We start from the raw sequence: 19,255 nt of genomic DNA on the forward strand, positions 1-19,255 counted from the left end.
GGATGCAGTGCTGTGGAACGTTTTACTAACCCGTTGGGTTTCTGTTGATAGATGTTTGGGAACTGGACGTTCGGAACGCTGGTCTTCACTGTCATGGTCATCACTGTCACATTAAAGGTACGTTACACCCAATCTCACAATTCACAATTTAAAGTAGCCTCATTGATTTAAGGTTTAAGGTTAAGTTAAGGTCTGTCTGTCTCTGTGTGTGTGTGTGTGTGTGTGTGTGTGTGTGTGTGTGTGTGCGCCGCTGTCTGTGTGTGTGTGTGTGTGTGTGTGTGCCGCTGGCTGGCTGTGTGTGTGTTTGAATTTTTTCCAAAGGTCTACAAGTGTTTGGCATTAAAAGTTCTTGAAAGGACTTATCGAAACCTGCCTTTTACTGTAGGAAATTAAAACAGTGGACAATTAAAGGAACACTCCGCCAATTTTCAACCAGCTTTGTATCGTTACAAAACCAGTGGAATCATATCACCATTATCAGAAAACTGTTTTACAGGCATTCATTTAGTTATTGAGAGTTGATTTGAGTTAAGTTGTGGACCTGTGATGTCATTCATGCACAAATGACATCACTGGACAACAACTTAACTCAAATCAACTCTCAATAACTGTCAAACTAAATGAATTCTACTGGTTTTGTAATGATACAAAGCTGGTTGAAAATTTGCGTTGAGTGTTCCTTTAAGTTGCAGCATGTCCCTTTCAAGATGGCTGCTATGTGCGTTCGCTAGCAGCAGGGTAACATGTCTAAGGGTGCTTTCCCACTGGGAACGATTGCTTTCGTTCCGTGCCGTGACTGAGTACGATTTCACATGACAAAATGTCTTCCGTGCTCAGGAACGGAACGGAACGGAACACTTGCAGAGTGTACTTGCCTCGTCAACTACGCCTGGAGTGTATCCTCGCCTGTGTGTTGTCTATGAGGACGGTTGGCGTCCACATTCGCAAGTGTTCCCCAGACCACCTTTTCAAGTGGACCCTGTCACGGTACGCTGTTCCACGCCCGGGCACGGAACACAACGTTCACACTCATGAAACGAACCGTGTGTGAAAGCACCCTACTGTAGGTCTACAGAGAAGATGGCTGCTCTGCTGCAGTCCACATATAAAATAAGTAGTAAAGTGCTAGGATGATGTCACTGGCCATTAACTGAAGACTATATTTATTTATTTGTCACGAGTTGGGCGCAAGGTCTTTTTTTACAGTGCAGTATAGCAAAGTGCTGTTGTTTATTGTTCCTGTCTGTTTTACACCTCGCTCTCTTTTCCTCCCCTGTGTGTGTGTGTGTGTGCGTGTGCGTGTGCGTGTGCGTGTGCGTGCGTGTGTGTGTGTGTGTGCGTGTGCGTGTGTGTGTGTGTGCGTGCGTGTGTGCGTGTGTGTGTGTGTGTGTGCGTGCGTGTGTGTGTGTGTTGACAGCTGGCATTAGAGACTCATTTCTGGACGTGGATGCACCATTTTGTGACGTGGGGGTCAATAGCCTTCTACTTTATCTTCTCCCTCTTCTACGGAGGCATCATCTGGTGAGGACAGCTTCTTCCAGTGTTCATGCTATTTTGTTGTTCCAGCTATTTTTATTTATTTTTATTTATTTGTTTATTTGGACGGGACAGTGCAAAATCAATGAACACAAAAACCATGAAGCAGATACAGTCACCTGGAACATAATAAGAGTGTGAAAATTGCCAGATTTAGCACGACCTTGGCCTTTGAACTGCAGAGTGCGTCCATATCTCCACGATGACATCCCTAAATTCAGAAAATCATACTCTGCAATGGCCATGGAGCACTAGGTCGTATAGAGAGAATAATGTAGAGGGGCCAAACCTTGTGGTTGTCTTCAGTAAAACATTTGATTGGTGTTTAAACCTATTATTTATTATTTGCAGATTGCAAGTCAGATTTGCCCCATAGATTTTAATGAGAAACTGCACGTTTTTCCACATCCGTTCACGCTAATAATAAACGACTACTTTTATCGTTGATGGAAAATGAAAGTGAGTGGGGCTGTATATAACGGAACATTGGTCTGCTTGTCGTATGCGTTCATTGATTTTACTGCAGCTTTTGAAGCAGAATTGATAGGCTGTTGCGTCCATTTTGCACTGGGGAATTTGAACACCATTCATTCAGGAGAGACCTGTTTGAATCAGCTAATATTCAATCGGCAGACAGCGCAATATGATTTATTTTTATTTTTTTATTATTGTTCTTCAGCATGGAATACAGAGCATCTGATACATTATTACTATTATTGTCTTGTGTCATACATAGTGTTATATCATTCATACATACATATAATCATACCCCTGCGTTCCCTTCCCCACTCCCCCCTCTCTCTCAATTCCCATGTATGCTTATTGACAGTTGTATTCAGTACCACACATTTCTTTATGCTCTTCTCCATACATCTACTTAGTCATCTCTATATCAGCTCTGTTTTTTTACATTTATTAACAAAAAATACAAAAATAAATCATAACATGTACCGGTACATATCTGTAGCTATTAAACCTTGAACTAAGGGATTCCTTGCCCTGCACAATCTCTTATACAAAGTCTGCTCTAATTGGCGCTATATACTCGATCCAATTTTCCCAAATTCCTTTAAACTTATCCTGTTGCAGTCTGATAGAATAAGTCAGCTTCTCCATCACATAGCAATATGACTTTTGAATGCCCCGAAGAGTAGAAAACTCCCCTTTCCGTAAGAAGAGTACGACCATCAAATCAGTGCCACACTGAGTGAAGCGCGGCAACAATATCCCACAGAATGAGAGAAAGTGACTCAGGCCAACAAGGCCATGGTTTACCTCTTATCGAACCACTTACTTTAGCCAACAGCTAGCGCTTAATTAGCCAAATGTTCAAGTCACTTCCCAGGGGTGCAAAAGAGGCAGCGTTCTTTCACATTTAACTCAAGTCAAATTAAAGAGTAGTCGTCGATTCAATTCCTCCAAGAAGACGTGCTCACTGAATTCTTCCAGCTTAGAATGCAAGCTTACAATGGCATGAATATTCTGTGGATGTGCCAACGTTGCAGATGAAAGTGATTCCTCTACAGAAAGAGTCTATAAAGCTCACACAGCAGTATAGAGGACATGAGAGATGAACAGGTTCAAACGAGGTCATCGAGCAGTTAGTTTGGAGGCACATTCAAAAGCTTTGTTTTGTTTGGCAGGTTGAACTCTTTTTCGTTCGTAACCGTTCCCTCCCTGTCCCCTCCAGGCCCTTCCTGCACACACAGGACATGTACTTTGTCTTCGTCCAGCTGCTGTCCAGCGGCTCCGCCTGGTTCGCCATCATCATCATCGTGGTCACCTGCCTCTTCCCCGACGTGGTGAAGAAGGTCTTCTACCGGCACCTGCAGCCCACCAGCACCCAGAAGAGCCAGGTAGCACAGAGGAGAGGAGGGTTTAAAGAGACGTGGACAGGTGGAATGTGTTGATCAGGAGAGATGTTTCCAGGTGGAATGAGATGGATGGGAGAAAGCTGAAGTGAGAAGACGAGGGTGAAGGAAAGGGGCTTAGACAGAGAGCGTAACATCATTTAGAGAAAGGAGTTCCTACCAGATGTCCTTCCAGGAATATCTTGATGTTTTTCAACTTGAGCCCGTCACCAAGGAGATGTTGCAAACGGAATTTAGAAAGCCATTGGCTAATTCGATAGCTTGTAGCTAACGGCACCCACAGGGTGTGTGTGTTTAAATACCACAAGATAGTAACGCGTTACCTACCGTTAAAGTTTGTAGGGCAGCAGAAGGCATGTTACACAGGCAAGTTTGGCGCAAATTACGGACGTTTTATTTTTGTTATCACACCGGCAGACTCTGGATTGAGTTCAATGCTGTTGGTCTGAGAAAGTCAAAGACGTCCTCTAGAGGCCATCCGGGGCAGCGCAGGCTCCGTGCAAACTGTCACTGATAGTGACTGAGCTGAGATTACGACTCTGCCCTGTAGAAACCATTTGTATGTTAGCTAAAAGATCAGAGAAAAACACAGGAGTCTTTTCTACTGTAATGTGACATTAAGCGCCTGGACATCAAACTAAACATTTCATATGTCAAGGTCGCTCTCTCTGAAGTTAGACAGAGAGAGCACTGTCTGAACTTATGTTCTTCTCCACCACTCTGGTCACGAGTAACCCACTTCTTTACAGGACAAGCATGGTATTCAGTCACACACACACACACACACACACACACACACACACACACACACGCCTCATGACCTCCTCTCATACCGTGCACACACCAACCACAGAAAGCTTCTGTTTTACTTTTAGACCTTTCTCTTTTTTTAGACTCTCCTCTTGTTCTGGGGGTAGAATGGCCTGTCTGTCTTTTCACTTCCTATCTGCTGTTTGTACTTTCTGCTCTAACCTTTGTCCCGTTTTCTCCTCTTGTGTGTGTGTGTGTGTGTGTGTGTGTGTGTGTGTGTGTGTGTGTGTGTGTGTGTGTGTGTGTGTGTGTGAGAGTGTGTGTGTATGAGCCCATACGCATGAGGGAGTGTGACTTCTAACCAGTCTGTCTCTGTGTGTGTTCTTCCTCCTATCCTGCGTCTGTGCCCATTCCCCTCCCTGTACTGTGTGTGTGTGTGTGGGGTGGGGGTGGGTACGCACGTGAGTGTGGGTGTGTGTGTGTGTGTGTGTGTGTGTGCGGGTGTGCGGGTGTGCGTGCATGCATGTGGGTGTGTGTGTGTGTGCGGATGTGTGTGCATGTGGGTGGGTGTGTTTGGGTGTGTCCTCTCCCTGTCCGGGCACAGATGTACCCCAACCGCGTGGTGATAGGTGATGACTTCATCGCTCTGCAGCCTCTGTCCAGAGCCAAGATGGGCAAGATTAGGTAGAGGAGACTAAACCTGCCCGGGCTGCTGCCTTTCAAATCCACCTGCAAAATCCATTTAAATTGCACACAGGAGCGCTTTCTTACAAAAGCAATACTTCCATATTAGTGGGCTTATTGGAACACGCATCCCTAGATAGTTCTGTGAGTAGTGAGCCATCAATATTGGCTCTCCTCTTTGCCTGCGCCAACGCTGCTCAATTCAACTTCATTTACCTTCCATTTGTCTTCAGGTCAGTGTTTTGGCTCCTACACAGACTGAGGCAATGCACCTTTTTCTGTAATGGGGTATCTGCCGGTCTTTGAAAAGTTTAGAAAAGTCTTGATATATATTACCTCAAGTTAAAGCCTATTGCCTATTTAACCCATTGATACCTGATGCAGCATTTGCGTGTATATCCCTCATTTGTGTGTGTATCCCTTTAAGACCGCGCGGTCTTAAAGGGATACACACACAAATGCTGCATCAGGTATCAATGGGTTAATTGCTATTTAATGGCTTAAATACAGTTATTAGAGGTCCAGCGTTTTCCCAGGTAGCATTAAAAAGGTCATCATAAGTCTCATTTGAAATCTGAAACCGACAAATACCCTGATTACACTGATCAAAGTTGATCAATTTAAGATTATCGATGTAGAATTTGAAATGCTCTTAGTATCAGTAATGAGTAGACATCTTAATTGCAGATAATGTTAGCTATTGAGTAGTAATCAGTCATTACTGAGCATTGAAAGTGAAACTGAAATACCATTCAGTGATCTCTGAAAGGCATAAATAACTAAGACAGCCTCTAAATAGGAGAAACGTTGCTTTGCGGAAAACAGGCGCTCCTGTTGTGTTTTTGAATATCTGAACCATATTCAAATATTTCCCCCGGGTCTGGACTTGATTCTGTCCTGCTAAGGCCTAGTTCTAACACTGACAACACGCGGACTGCCGTAGACCTGGTTTACACTGGAGGAGAGAATGGGATTGTTAAGCACGTGACCCACATTTGATGCTTACTCTATGTGAAATCATCAATAACAAGATGTGGATCATTAAATTAAATTTAGATTTATTCTCCTCCAGGAAAAATCAAGTCATAGTTCACTCTCTCCCTCGTCGTACTCTTTTCTTCCTCTCCTAAATATCTAAGCATCTAAGGAAGCAATGCAGACTCACTCGATTCTGGAAAGCTTTTTACATCACTGGTGTCTGATAAGATCATGCCAGATCAGTGACTGATTACTTCTTGTGTAAAAAAGAGGCATGGAAGGAGAGAGGGACATATACGTAAAGCATGTTGTGAGTGTTGGATCAGAGCCCTTTGTGTCTCGTCTGTGACTGCATGCCCAGGATGAGCCAATCAGCAATCGAGCGGGGCGGGGCGAGGGGGGTGGGGCGGGACTAACCTATGGAAGAATGCGGCATCATGCATTGCAGCCATTGCATGTCTCTTCTTCGTGGGAAAGCTGCCATAGTGAATGTGTCTGGCACAGTCGTACCACCTCCTACTGCATGAAGATTGTATGAATGAACGAGTGAATGGATGAATGTTGAATCAGCCTGGAGCCCTTACTGGGTCTATTTCATAATTAAAAACCTGCTAGTCATTTTGTCATGCAGGGACCATAGTCTGTAAAAAAAAAGACAGAGTGTGACGTCACTCCTTGGTTTGAGGACTCACGTTTTGAAGCCTGAGTTTGGCATTTTGGCCGCTGCCATCTTGGTTCTCGCACAGCGAGCACGAGACCCGGGGCTTTCCCACAGACCTACAGCGCCGCCTGCTATTGGTCCATGATCGGCAACCTGTCAATCACACCCAAAACATAGTATTTTTTTATTGTCTATTTTACTCTTAATGGTGAGTTGTATAAAAATGCACACACCCCCATAGTACAGTTGTCATGAAAGGTGAAATTAGCTTTACAGACCAAAACGTAAAAAAGACGTGAGCATTTTCACATGGGGGACGCTGCCAAATGGTTTTGTTTCTCATGATCTCGCGTGAATCCAGCTGCGTTCCGAGGTTAATGGAGAGTGACCCCCTTTTGCAGCCAGCCTCAAGTGGCCATTTGAGGAAGTGCAGTTTTTGGCACTTAACGCATTGGCCTCATTTTTCACAACCGGCACTCCTCCCCCCCTCGGCAGGGACCCATCAGAAATAGGCTTTGCGTCCTGTACAGTCAGGCATGCCACACTCATGACGTTGCAGCATGGGGAAATGACAGCAAGTTCCCGTTGGTTGATTGATATAGCCCTAAATCACAAGCATGTCTCAGAGGACCTGACAACAGTGCCCCACCCACCCCTCTGTCTAGCATGGTCCGGTCCGCCCCACAGCTGGTCACATGGCCCAGCTCGTCAGACTGCCCCCCCCCCCCCCGCCACACACACACACACACATACACATACATACAGTACACACACACACACCTCTTCCCCTCTGACTCACCCACCCGCATGCTTCAGCAGAGCCACAGAACAAGACTGCCCTCCACTACAGATGCACGGCAGACTCTCTTACAGTGGCATGGTGCAGTCTCGCTACAGCATGAGAAACGGCTGAGCTACCATGGAAGATCCTGTGCTGTCATAGTGGTTAACAAATATTATTTCTATTATCGGCCTGCGAGGAAATGCCGACCGTTGTTGAGCCCGAGCTTTCTTTCGCTAAGGGGGCAAAAAATCCACCTAAAAACTACTTTCACGTGTCACTTCTGTGATCTCGGCCAGCTCCATCTTGATGTGAGAATATGAACGCATTTGAGCTTTCTAAGACGTTTTAGTTTGCATCTGTTGAACTGTCTAAGATCACGTGAATAAACCGTGTAAAATATGTTTGAGGGTGGATTTTGAATTGATTGAGAAGGTTAATATTTGTTGCGAGGCTAACATGTTGCTGCAGTATGTGTATTTTCATCTTGACAGCATGCGCTTTCTGATGGATCTGTAGTGTTTGCCAGGGAATGCTACACCTATTAGGCTAACGGTGTTAGCTTTCCTGGTGTACACTATTACATTATTATTATTATTAGCCTTTAAAAGCCTTATAATAACAACAGCCTATGCTGTGTTTGTATAGTGCTAAGTCACTCATAAGCAGACAGGTTGGGCTCCTCATCCCACAAAGTCATGAGCAGAAGAAAACTGTAGACTGTTATGCCTGCGACTATACAACATGCTCTTCCTGGACTCAAATGAAAGGCTGTATATTTATGCTAATGTATTCAGCAGTGCTGCGACATGTTCAGTTCTGTTGAAAGAATTCCGGTAACTTTCAGGTGCATTTCTCTAATTGGGTTAGGGCGAGGTAATCAGGAAAAAGCCCAGAGGGTTGTCCCTGTTGTCTGCCTGCTGTGTAGGTCTAATAGATTGAGCAGCAGGTTAATTGGCTTGGACACTAATAGATTGGCTCTTATCTCTGCTAGAAGCATCCGTTTTCCCAACAGACAACTTTCTTAAGGCCACAGTTTTTTCCTGCTCATTAAGTCGAGTTGCGCAGCAGCTGTTTCTTTCTGAGTTGTTGTTTTTTGTGGGTTTTTTTCTTTTGCCACAGTGTTCACGTGCTGTGAGGAAATTAACGCCCCCTTCCAGTGACCTCGGCACCCCGCGCACATTCACCAACGAACGACCCTCTCAATTAGCGATGTATGATTATCCGCACCGGTCACAATCCCAATTAAAACCAAGTTCAGATGTGTGGCTGGCAAGGGAATCCAGCAAGCAGTGTTTCCTGTTTTTGCCTCGTAAGGCAAACGTTTGCTCACACTGTAACCGTCTTGTCTTGTGTGCAGGGTGTGCCTGAGGTGCCTGGAAAAGGGTTTTAAAGGGAGGAGCCTGCCCTGGCATCACTGTATGGATGTGTGTTAGATCACACTGTGTAGACAAAGGGCTGAGAAATGGCCCTGCTGCAATGCGGACGAGTTGACTGACTGCTTGCTTGCTGGCTGATTAACTCACCCACTGGTGGGAAAATGAACTGCTTTGCAAAAAATAACCACCTTAACAAGTCATTTAGTCTTGTGTTTAGTTTTAAAGTGGGAGGGGGGGGTGCCAGTTGTACCTGTTTAAATGACTTTCTTGAATCAAGTATCATTTATTGATACTAGTGGAGTGATCCCTTAGAGTGAATGGGGTTTTAGAATGGGCATTTCACTTAAATGCATAAAATAAGGTCTGTGGTTAACCAAAGTTTATGGGTTCAGCAAGATAGTCTTCACAAACGTGAATAACTTTGATAACTTTTGGAACGTTTAAAAGAAAAATTAAACGTGATTTTTACAAAAGGCTTTAAAAGGCATAAAAGTTATTCACGTTTGTGAAGATTATCCTGCTGAACCCAAATTTGCGCTCCCATTTGTTAACGACAGACCTTATTTGATGCATTTAAGTGAAATCCCCATTCTAAAACCCCATAGACTTTTCCACTGATTAACCAAAATGACGACGATTTCTGGTTAAGCCGACAAAAATACGTCATCCCTCCGGTACTCTATTCTGCCTTGTTTCAAGGTACTGACACTTGTTTCAAAAAAAAAAACTGCATTGAAAATTAGAGGAATTATCTCCCCCCAGTAGGTGAATATTTCACTTTCAAAGAGCAAATATGAGTTTAAATGACTTGGTAAGAGCTACATTTTTTGCAGTGTGATGGGTTAGTTGACATGCCGACTGCTATCTGGCTGGCTGACCAACGAACAACAGACTGTTTGGCTGTGTGCCCTAGCCTACAGCGCTGACGGTTAGCATCTTGTGTCCTTCAGATGGAAGAAGATGAGGTTTCAGTCGCCCCAGAATATGACCCTGTTAAAGCCCAGCCCAGGAACCCAGGGGAGGACAATTGGCACCTGCTAGATGCTTATCCTCCCCCTGCTGCCCCCCGGCCCAGACCCCTGCTCCCCTAGGTAGTATCGCCACTCACACCCATCCCCCCCCCCCCCCCTGTCCCGTCACCTCCCGGCCCAACCATATGCTGCAACCACCCCCATGCTCCCTCCCTGAAGGCTGCACCTGAGGACCACGTTCCAGCCAAACAAGCCCCGTTCTCCCTCCTGCTGTTAATGCCTCTCTACTGTACCCCAGCTGCCCCCACACTCCCCTATTTATTTAGCTATTTGAAAACCAGACCCTGCTTCCCCACCCGTGTCTCACTCTCATCCAGAGTGAGTTTGCTCATTTCAGTTTTGTTTTTATTGTTTCATTTGTTTTAGTTTTACCGTAGTTTAATTTTTATTAGTTTGAGTATTTGTTTTATTATAATATGGGGTATTTGTCAACACTTTGTGAAGGCATGACTCACAGTCATGTGCACCGATGCCTCCTCATGCTTGCTGTGTTGACATATCTGACCAAATTGACAAACACTACAAGTAAAGATTCTTTTTTTTTTTTTTTTTTTTTTTGTCAGTATTTTTCATCTTTTTCTAAACTCTAGTTTTTGTTTTTATTTCAGTTAACTAAAAGGTCCCCTCCCACACACCTAGTTTTAGTTTTTAGTTTAGCTTTCTATAATAACCTTGCCCTCAACCCCTCTCCCCCTCTGCTCCCATCCCAGGCCTTCATGGCACAACCTACCCTCCTGTCCCATCTTTCACCCCAATTTCCCCCGCATGTTTGACCCCATTCTCCCCTACTCCAGCTACGATTGACCCCACCACCACCTTCCCCTACTCTCCAGCCATGCTTCACCCCATTCCTCCTCTTCCAAGCTCTCAACCCACCCCTCACTTCCATTGATCAGAAGTGGATTCATAATTCAGAGAGAGAGAGAGAGAGAGAGAGAGAGAGAATGCTGTTGGCATGTTGTCTTTAATTCAGAGAGAGAGAGAGAGAGAGAATGCTGTTGGCATGTTGTCTTTAATTCAGAGAGAGAGAGAGAGAGAGAGAGAGAATGCTGTTGGCATGTCGTCTTTAATTCAGAGAGAGAGAGAGAGAGAGAGAGAGAGAATGCTGTTGGCATGTTGTCTTTAATTCAGAGAGAGAGAGAGAGAGAATGCTGTTGGCATGTTGTCTTTAATTCAGAGAGAGAGAGAGAGAGAGAGAGAATGCTGTTGGCATGTCGTCTTTAATTCAGAGAGAGAGAGAGAGAATGCTGTTGGCATGTCGTCTTTAATTCAGAGAGAGAGAGAGAGAGAGAGAGAGAGAGAGAGAGAGAATGCTGTTGGCATGTCGTCTTTAATTCAGAGAGAGAGAGAGAGAGAGAGAGAGAGAGAGAGAGAATGCTGTTGGCATGTCGTCTTTAATTCAGAGAGAGAGAGAGAGAGAGAGAGAGAGAGAGAGAGAATGCTGTTGGCATGTCGTCTTTAATTCAGAGAGAGAGAGAGAGAGAGAGAGAGAGAGAGAGAGAGAGAGAGAGAGAGAGAGAGAGAATGCTGTTGGCATGTTGTCTTTAATTCAGAGAGAGAGAGAGAGAGAATGCTGTTGGCATGTTGTCTTTAATTCAGAGAGAGAGAGAGAGAGAGAGAGAGAGAGAGAGAATGCTGTTGGCATGTCGTCTTTAATTCAGAGAGAGAGAGAGAGAGAGAGAGAGAGAGAGAGAGAGAGAATGCTGTTGGCATGTCGTCTTTAATTCAGAGAGAGAGAGAGAGAGAGAGAGAGAGAGAGAGAGAGAGAGAGAGAATGCTGTTGGCATGTCGTCTTTAATTCAGAGAGAGAGAGAGAGAGAGAGAGAGAGAATGCTGTTGGCATGTCGTCTTTAATTCAGAGAGAGAGAGAGAGAGAGAGAGAGAGAATGCTGTTGGCATGTCGTCTTTAATTCAGAGAGAGAGAGAGAGAGAATGCTGTTGGCATGTCGTCTTTAATTCAGAGAGAGAGAGAGAGAGAGAGAGAGAGAGAGAGAGAGAATGCTGTTGGCATGTCGTCTTTAATTCAGAGAGAGAGAGAGAGAGAATGCTGTTTGCATGTCATCTTTCAATCATCTGCTCCCCCCGTGTCTGCACTCATTAAAAGTAGCTCACTATTGAAGCTTGGATGTTAACTGTTGTCAAACGTCCCGTTTCGATATCATTGTGTGCTCGTCAGTCATTTTATTTATTATCTCATAAGATCCCTTTTGCTTTTTTTAAGTATTTTCATTTCCTTTTTTTTGTTCTACCAAATGCAAGTGTTTGGTTTACTTTACTAGTTTAACATGTTCAGATTTGTAGCACTGTGTACAGAGAGTACTGTGTTCTGAGTTCTCCCTGTTCATGTTTGTAGCCAGTGTTCACATAAGACAGAATAGAAAGAGACAACAGCAGCAGCGACGACGACGACGACACATCTGCAATAAAACAGAGCTCGAGCAGGGAAATGGAAATTCATACCAATGTGCAAATGTGCAAGGGAGTGCAATACATGCAGCCAGAGAGCTAATCGCCATTAAGCATAATCAATAGCACGACGAAGGAGATATGGTATATTTTAGTCCTCTTAACGTGTGACCTGAGACGCCATCCTGATGGCAATAGCTTCAACTCCCTCTGGAGTGGATGGTCCTGGCAGTCCAATATGGCATTAGCCCTTCTCATGACCTGCCTGTTATGAATGTCCATACGCTTGCCCTGATCCCTCCCGGAAATCTTACTGGCCATTTTAACAACACTTACAAGTCTATTCTTATTTAGATTTAGCTTTCCAACAACAACAGGTTAAAACCCATTCAAATGTAAAAGGTAGTAATCATCTTAGAAGAAATGTTAAAAGAGTTCGTATAGCTTAAGGCTGCCACCGAGACCTTGCTAGGTTATACTAAAACCTTCACTCTCAGACAGAAGACTAGTTTATAGCAGAACTGTTCATCCAAAAGCAGGGTACACTGTCCACCAAGTCAAGTCAAAGTTTATTTATATAGCACATTTACACAACCACTGTGCCGCAGGGTCTTGAAAATAATTAAAAGTTGATACAGTAAGTCAATTTAAGGAAAATGAAGGCCCTTATAAAGTATTAAAATGTCACCATTTGACGAGGTGTTACATTGTGTAGCTATTGTGCTGATTGTGTTAAAGGTGGCATATGATATCGTCTCATATTGATCGCAGACCCCCGAATTGAATCGAAATCGTATCATGGCAGACTTTGTGATATCAGCAAATATCCTATCGCTGATATGACAAAAGTGGCGTTGAGGTCTTGAAAAATATCTTGGTCTTAAAAGGTGTTGAATTTAACTTCAGGATTCCTGCATATACACCCGAAAAGTTTGGACAGATTGTACTCTGGGTACTTCAGGTTTTTGCCCTGCAGATTAAGAAAATAAAATCTCAAATCAAATATGAATATCCAGCAAAATCCAAGCCTTTATTATTATTATCTAGGGACACCTGACACTACAGGCATCATTCATATTCACTTTCGTCCTGTCTGTGTTTTTGCTGTTGGCAGCACAGACAGGCAGCAGGTTTGGTTTCCTGCCAGCGACGTCTCCCATTTCTCACTGCTGCAAAAAAAATTGACACGAAAACAACAACAACATGAGAAACGGGCTGGAGTGGTTCATCACAGTCCCATGTGACAGTTCACACCTCCAGCCACAAATATAGAATAGTATCTAGGCCTGGGTATCGTTTAAAGAATGACAATACCAGTGATACCGATACCCCTAGGAGTCCTTCATCCGATACCCTTTTGTGTAGTGTAGCCATACTTCTGAACGTTTCTGCGGCATATCGGCACGCTGAACTGCCACCTCCGTCACATACACCACGCTCGACTTCACCACGGTAGCGGGCCAATCACACATTGCATTAAATAGAAGAACGCTCGTGGTGATTGGTCGATGTACTTGGTACGTGGCTTATTTCCCTCAATTTAAACATTGAAGCAACTTTTCTGTTGCCGCAGGCATAATTGATATAGCACAGTAGCATATCATTCTGTTATCCTGTCATGCTAGAGAGAGAGCATGGAGGATACAAACTAGAATAACTTCATACCGCTGGCAGCGCTCTCCGTTTTCTCTCTTCCTCTCTTTCTCCCTCTCTCCTTTCCATCACTCTCCCTCTTTCTCTCCCTCCCTCTTTCTCTCTCTGCCTCCCTTCCTCTCTCTCTCTTCCTCTCTGTCTCTCTCTCTCTCCTTTCCATCCCTCTCTCTCTCTCTCTCTCTCTCTCTCTGCCTTGGTGTCTCTCCGGCGCTGACTCAGAACAACAGAGACATCCGATCCTCCAGGTTTCCAGGCAGTGACTTCCCTTTCAGTTAGCCTGGCCTGCTGCACCAGGGCACCCCTGTTCTTGGGAACAGTTCTTGAAATGAATTTTTTATTATTTTTCAGCATACAATGACAGATTTCTTTGCGCCGCATGTCCCCATGTGTTTAGATTAATGCACACCAAGTTTGTCCAATGTGCAAACTTTTCTCTTCTTCTCTTCTTTTATTTAATTGTATCTGCTATTCTGAACACAATAGACCAGTCAAGCGTGGCATTTATTTTCCATTTATGAACCTTTATACATACAGTATAATAACTTGGTATTTTGTCATTTCTGTTGACTTGAATTCACAAAGTGAATGGGTGGAGGATGAATTGGATCTGGATAGGATAAAAGTCCTGAAACATTCTGGTCTATTGGACTCCATGTCCCTCAACAATTAATTTACCCTCGTCCTTTTTCTTCTACTGCACATTATAGAACTTTCATCATTAGCCATCAATTGGAGATAGGCTGGTTTTTGCCAACTTTGTGTTTTTCTGTCAGTTTTAAATCAAAATTCAACTTGAAAAAGTATTAAAAAGATTATCAACAGTATTCAACTTCACTTCCTGAAATCTGAAGATACCCTGTCTCTGTAGCCGTTCATGTTATGCTGTTTGAGCGCAAGATACGCAGTGACGTGCAATGCATGCAACGAGTAGAACAAGTAGGAGTAAAATCACAACTAACCTAATAACAGACCGTGTCAAAAGCGAGGGGAAAAGCAGAAAGAGCCAGCGTTGTGTTCTTGCCGGCACATCTGCCCTTGGGTGTGTTCTGCCAAGTCCAGACTGTGGCAATGACCTGCAGTATTGACGTGCTCACCTGGAACAGTCCCCCACTCTGCGGTCTCACCGCCGTAAAAGAACACTGCAAATCACTTGAACATTTTCACTATTCGTTTATCTTTATCTCATTTTCTATTTATTTCTGTATTTATTTGCAACATTTTCATTCCCTTGTGCAGTTATGTTTTTGAATGATTTCCCCTGTGCGTCAGTGTTGTTGGTGTAGCGGCATGCAGTACAGTAAGTCATCCATATCACTGTGTCAGAAACGATGTGGTACTCCTGTACTGTGGAGGCGCTGGTTGTAATTCATCTCCCTTGTTTCTCTCCACATTTCCTCCTGTCCATCCCCGACCTCCTCCTCACTTCTCTCTCTCCACCCTCCAGTCTCTATCGTCCTCCCAGGCGCCGGGCCTCAGCTGTGTGGAGTCCCTGTGCTGCTACCAACACGGGCAGAGCGGCTGTACCCGGCTGGGCCGCCTGCTGGAGCAAATGACCGGGCGCTGCCAGGCGGACGATGCCAGCCGCAGCAACAGGTGGGACGATGACGCCGACGACAACGACGACGATTAGTCTGAATCCTGACACATCGTCGCTCCACCTCTCGGCCTGCGGTCGGAGAGAGAGAGGGGGGGGGGGGTGCAGACGGGGTATAAAGAGTCTGTCTAGGGGGGCGGCGGCTGGAAGGGCCTTTTTGGGACAATCGCCAAAGCTAAGAGGGGAAGTTCTACTAGGCTGAAACCAAACATTCAGCCATCATGGTCTGCACTTCCTGCATCGCTTAGTTCCTTTAAAGTACTGGGGTCTTGACAGTGGGATTTGTATTCAGGCAGAAAGAAACGCTGCATCTCATATCCACACTAGCATACTGTAGCACATATAGCCCATGTAACCAGAAGTGTCTCTCTCTCAACTGTAATCCCTTTCTACACAGTATGTCAGTGTGGATGTCAGGAAGTATGCAGGAATCAACTATTTATTTGTATGAAGGTCCTTTGAATGGAGACCTGCTTATTAACTGTGCTGCGATATACGCACAGGTATCAATCCATGGCCCCCAGCAGGTCTCACTAGTACACTTTATAACCTCAACCTGTCTGTGTGGCCCACTGGTCAGGTGCCGGTCCGTCTAGTTAACCCACGTGTCTGTGTACGATGCACGCAATGATCTCGTCTGTCGCTCTGTGGATCTGTCCTATCTGTCTCCTTTGTCTCCGTTTCTGTTATGATCCGTCTCTCGCTGTGTGTATCTGTCCTTTTCTGTCTCCTTTGTCTCTGTTTCTGTTAGCCACTTCTCAAGAGAAGCTGTCATTTCTTGATCAACGTGGCTAATCTTTAATGCACTCTGATGATCTGTCAGTACGTTGCAAGATTGTCTTGTGCGATCCGTTCTTTGTCCTACCAGCTTCTCTGTTACTCGTGGGCGGGAGGGGTCGTCTTGACTAGACTCTAGTCTCTAGTCTCTAGTGTTCACCTTTCAGAGAGGAGCAGGGACACGCTGCTTTAAAAGCTGCACTCGGCAAAGTTTGCATGTTTTTTCGCGGGCCTCAAATGACCGCGAGAGGCGACGGTTTAGACACGGAAGGGCTTCAGTCATGTAAGGTGTCATGTCTACCAACCTGGCTGCTCTGTAATGCTGTATATACCAAAGCAAACTAAAGGGATGAGAGAGGCAAAAGATCTAACGGTGGTGATTTAAGTTTCCATCGGTCTCTTCCCGCGTGCCAAGAAGCTTTCCTGTCCCTTTTCCAAGGGCTCTGTCATGTCGATTTCCGTGTCGATTTCCCACCAGCAGAATTTAATTCGGGCAAACTGTGAATTTACAACATCTCAATTAGGCGCGACGGCTCCCTCTTCTCCATTTCTGCCTGACTTTGTGACTGAGGCTGATGACACTTTCTTTTGTTTCTTTGTTTTTTACATCAAAAAATCTTGCCGAGTGCAGCTTTGAAAACGAGCCGGCGGCGAGTTCACGCGCCTCCGGCTCGTTAGCTGGCACCTCGCCTCCGTCTTTAAGATGGATGAGCGCGAGCTGTGTCCGGTCCGTTTCTCCCCCCCGTGTACTCCCTTCCAAATCCTGCTCGGTCAGCTGTTTCAGTGTCTTCGTATTGTTGCTTTGTCTCAATCCCACCGACTCGCTCGGGTTATCGATTATCCCACCTGATCAGCCCTTTCTGCTGACCGATCGATACTCCTCGACTCGCAACTCGGTATTGATTAGACCGCTAATGAAGATGTAGCATTCTTGTTCTTGTTGTGCGCGTGTGCGTACACGTGTCTTCCTCAAACAGACCTCGCCCCGAGTCGGTGGGTGCTCGAGCGCGCATGTTTGTGTGTGTGTGTGTGTGTGTGTGTGTGTGTGTGGGTGTGTGTGTGTGTGTGCCTCTATGGGTAAAGACCGCATGCAGATCAGATAATAGATGCACTGTTCCTAAGGCCCCCTGCCCCTCTCTCTCTCTTTCTCTCTCTCTCTCTCTCTCTCTCTCTCTCTCTCTGTTCTGCCCCTCTGGACAGCAACCTGCAGATGAGCAGGAACAGCAAGGAGGGGAACATGACAGTCAGTTAGGCCTTGGGGATACGGCAAAAACACAAACGTGAGAGTGAATGGGATGTGGAGAGAGGTCACACACTCTGCACACTAAGTTACGCATTAGTTGACTCCCCCAAATTGTGACTGACTGACTGTGACGACTCCTTGTCGCTAGGCCTGGGTCCAAACTATTACCAGCTTAGACGTCATCTGATCATTTAGAACTTTGATTCGGCCCGCGGGGAGTGCAAAATGGCCCGCTAAGGTTGACTATTTATATCCTTCGATATTCCTCCCAAGATTGGTGGGCAGGATATGCGCTATGGCAATAATCCATTTGGTTCCGTTGTTGCCAGGGTCACTTCAATTAGAAAAAGGAAACTGTATTCCCATTGGTCCTGGGTCAAATAACCATTAAATGCATTATTCAGTTTAAATGAATTACTGGCCCCGGGATGGATTGATTGATTTTTTTGACCTTGGCACAGGCGGTGCGGCCAATCGGATCGTCTCAAAAGCTCACACGGCAGCCAACTTGCACTCCCAGCAGGTTAAACGCAAGCAGCGAACCTAACACTTAGCCCGGGTGTGTTATTTACACAGGACTTGGGCGGAATACAACTTTGGGGGTGAATCTGCGAGTTTAGTTTTGTGGTTCTCCTCTCCTTCCCTCTCATTTCCTCTCCTCCTGGCATCTCCTGCCCTTTCCTTCTTTCTCATCTCCTCTTCTCCTGGCATCTCCTATCTCTCCTCCTGGCATCTCCTGTCCTTTCCTTCTCTCTCATCTCCTCACCTCCTGGCATCTCCTATCTCTCCTCCTGGCATCTCCTGCCCTTTCCTTCTCTCTCATTTCCTCTCCTCCTGGCATCTCCTGCCCTTTCCTTCTTTCTCATCTCCTCTTCTCCTGGCATCTCCTATCTCTCCTCCTGGCATCTCCAGTCCTTTCCTTCTCTCTCATCTCCTCTCCTCCTGGCATCTCCTATCTCTCCTCCTGGCATCTCCAGTCCTTTCCTTCTCTCTCATCTCCTCTCCTCCTGGCATCTCCTATCTCTCCTCCTGGCATCTCCTGCCCTTTCCTTCTCTCTCATCTCCTCTCCTCCTGGCATCTCCTATCTCTCCTCCTGGCATCTCCTGCCCTTTCCTTCTCTCTCATCTCCTCTCCTCCTGGCATCTCCTATCTCTCCTCCTGGCATCTCCTGCCCTTTCCTTCTCTCTCATCTCCTCTCCTCCTGGCATCTCCTATCTCTCCTCCTGGCATCTCCTGTCCTTTCCTTCTCTCTCATCTCCTCACCTCCTGGCATCTCCTATCTCTCCTCCTGGCATCTCCTGCCCTTTCCTTCTCTCTCATCTCCTCTCCTCCTGGCATCTCCTATCTCTCCTCCTGGCATCTCCTGTCCTTTCCTTCTCTCTCATCTCCTCACCTCCCCCTTCGTCTCCTCTCCTCTCGCCATCCTTGATCTTCCGAGGTGGAGACGGAGAAGAGAACCAGTCAGAACCAATGGAAAACCGAGAGCGACTTAGCCCCACATTTTGGCCTTAATGCTAGGATACTGCCATAGAGGGAGGGGAATATATCCACCCAGTATTAATATATAACACGCTTGATGGCTGGAAGGGGAAATATAGCAAACATACTGTATTTAAATGACAACATATATAATACATGTATCTCTCTTATGTATTGGAAGCCCAACTGTAGCCGGCTGCTTGACTTGCCCTGCTGTTGCAGCGTTTGAATGTTAGCCACAGCTTCATCACGGCTAGGAGGACAAAGCAGGAGGAGACACCGATGTCAGACAGAGAGTCAGCTGTTTCCCATGCTGGATGGGAAAGGCAGGCCTGAGTGGAGTCAGTGAAATATTCAGTAGCCGACCGTGTTTCCGTCCAACTCTCAACCGAATTTTACGCAAACATTTGAAATGATGCCAACAAGTAGAT

General features: G+C 45.5%; 1 protein-coding gene across 1 annotated transcript in view; it reads left to right on the forward strand.

Annotated features, from left to right (window-relative positions):
• Nucleotides 1-15,261, forward strand: part of atp11b (ATPase phospholipid transporting 11B) — a gene marked incomplete at its 3' end in the record, with an annotated part of 59,220 nt that extends 43,959 nt beyond the window's left edge. The window contains exons 26-29 of the mRNA XM_083647209.1: nt 52-117; nt 1,418-1,521; nt 3,227-3,392; nt 15,175-15,261. Coding sequence (XP_083503335.1) covers nt 52-117; nt 1,418-1,521; nt 3,227-3,392; nt 15,175-15,261 — 423 coding nt within the window. The remainder of the gene's footprint in view (nt 1-51; nt 118-1,417; nt 1,522-3,226; nt 3,393-15,174) is intronic.
• Nucleotides 15,262-19,255: the final 3,994 nt, after the last annotated feature.

This window comes from Poromitra crassiceps (assembly GCF_964638095.1).
Source record: "Poromitra crassiceps genome assembly, chromosome: 12".
In the NCBI taxonomy this organism is placed as follows: domain Eukaryota; kingdom Metazoa; phylum Chordata; class Actinopteri; order Beryciformes; family Melamphaidae; genus Poromitra; species Poromitra crassiceps.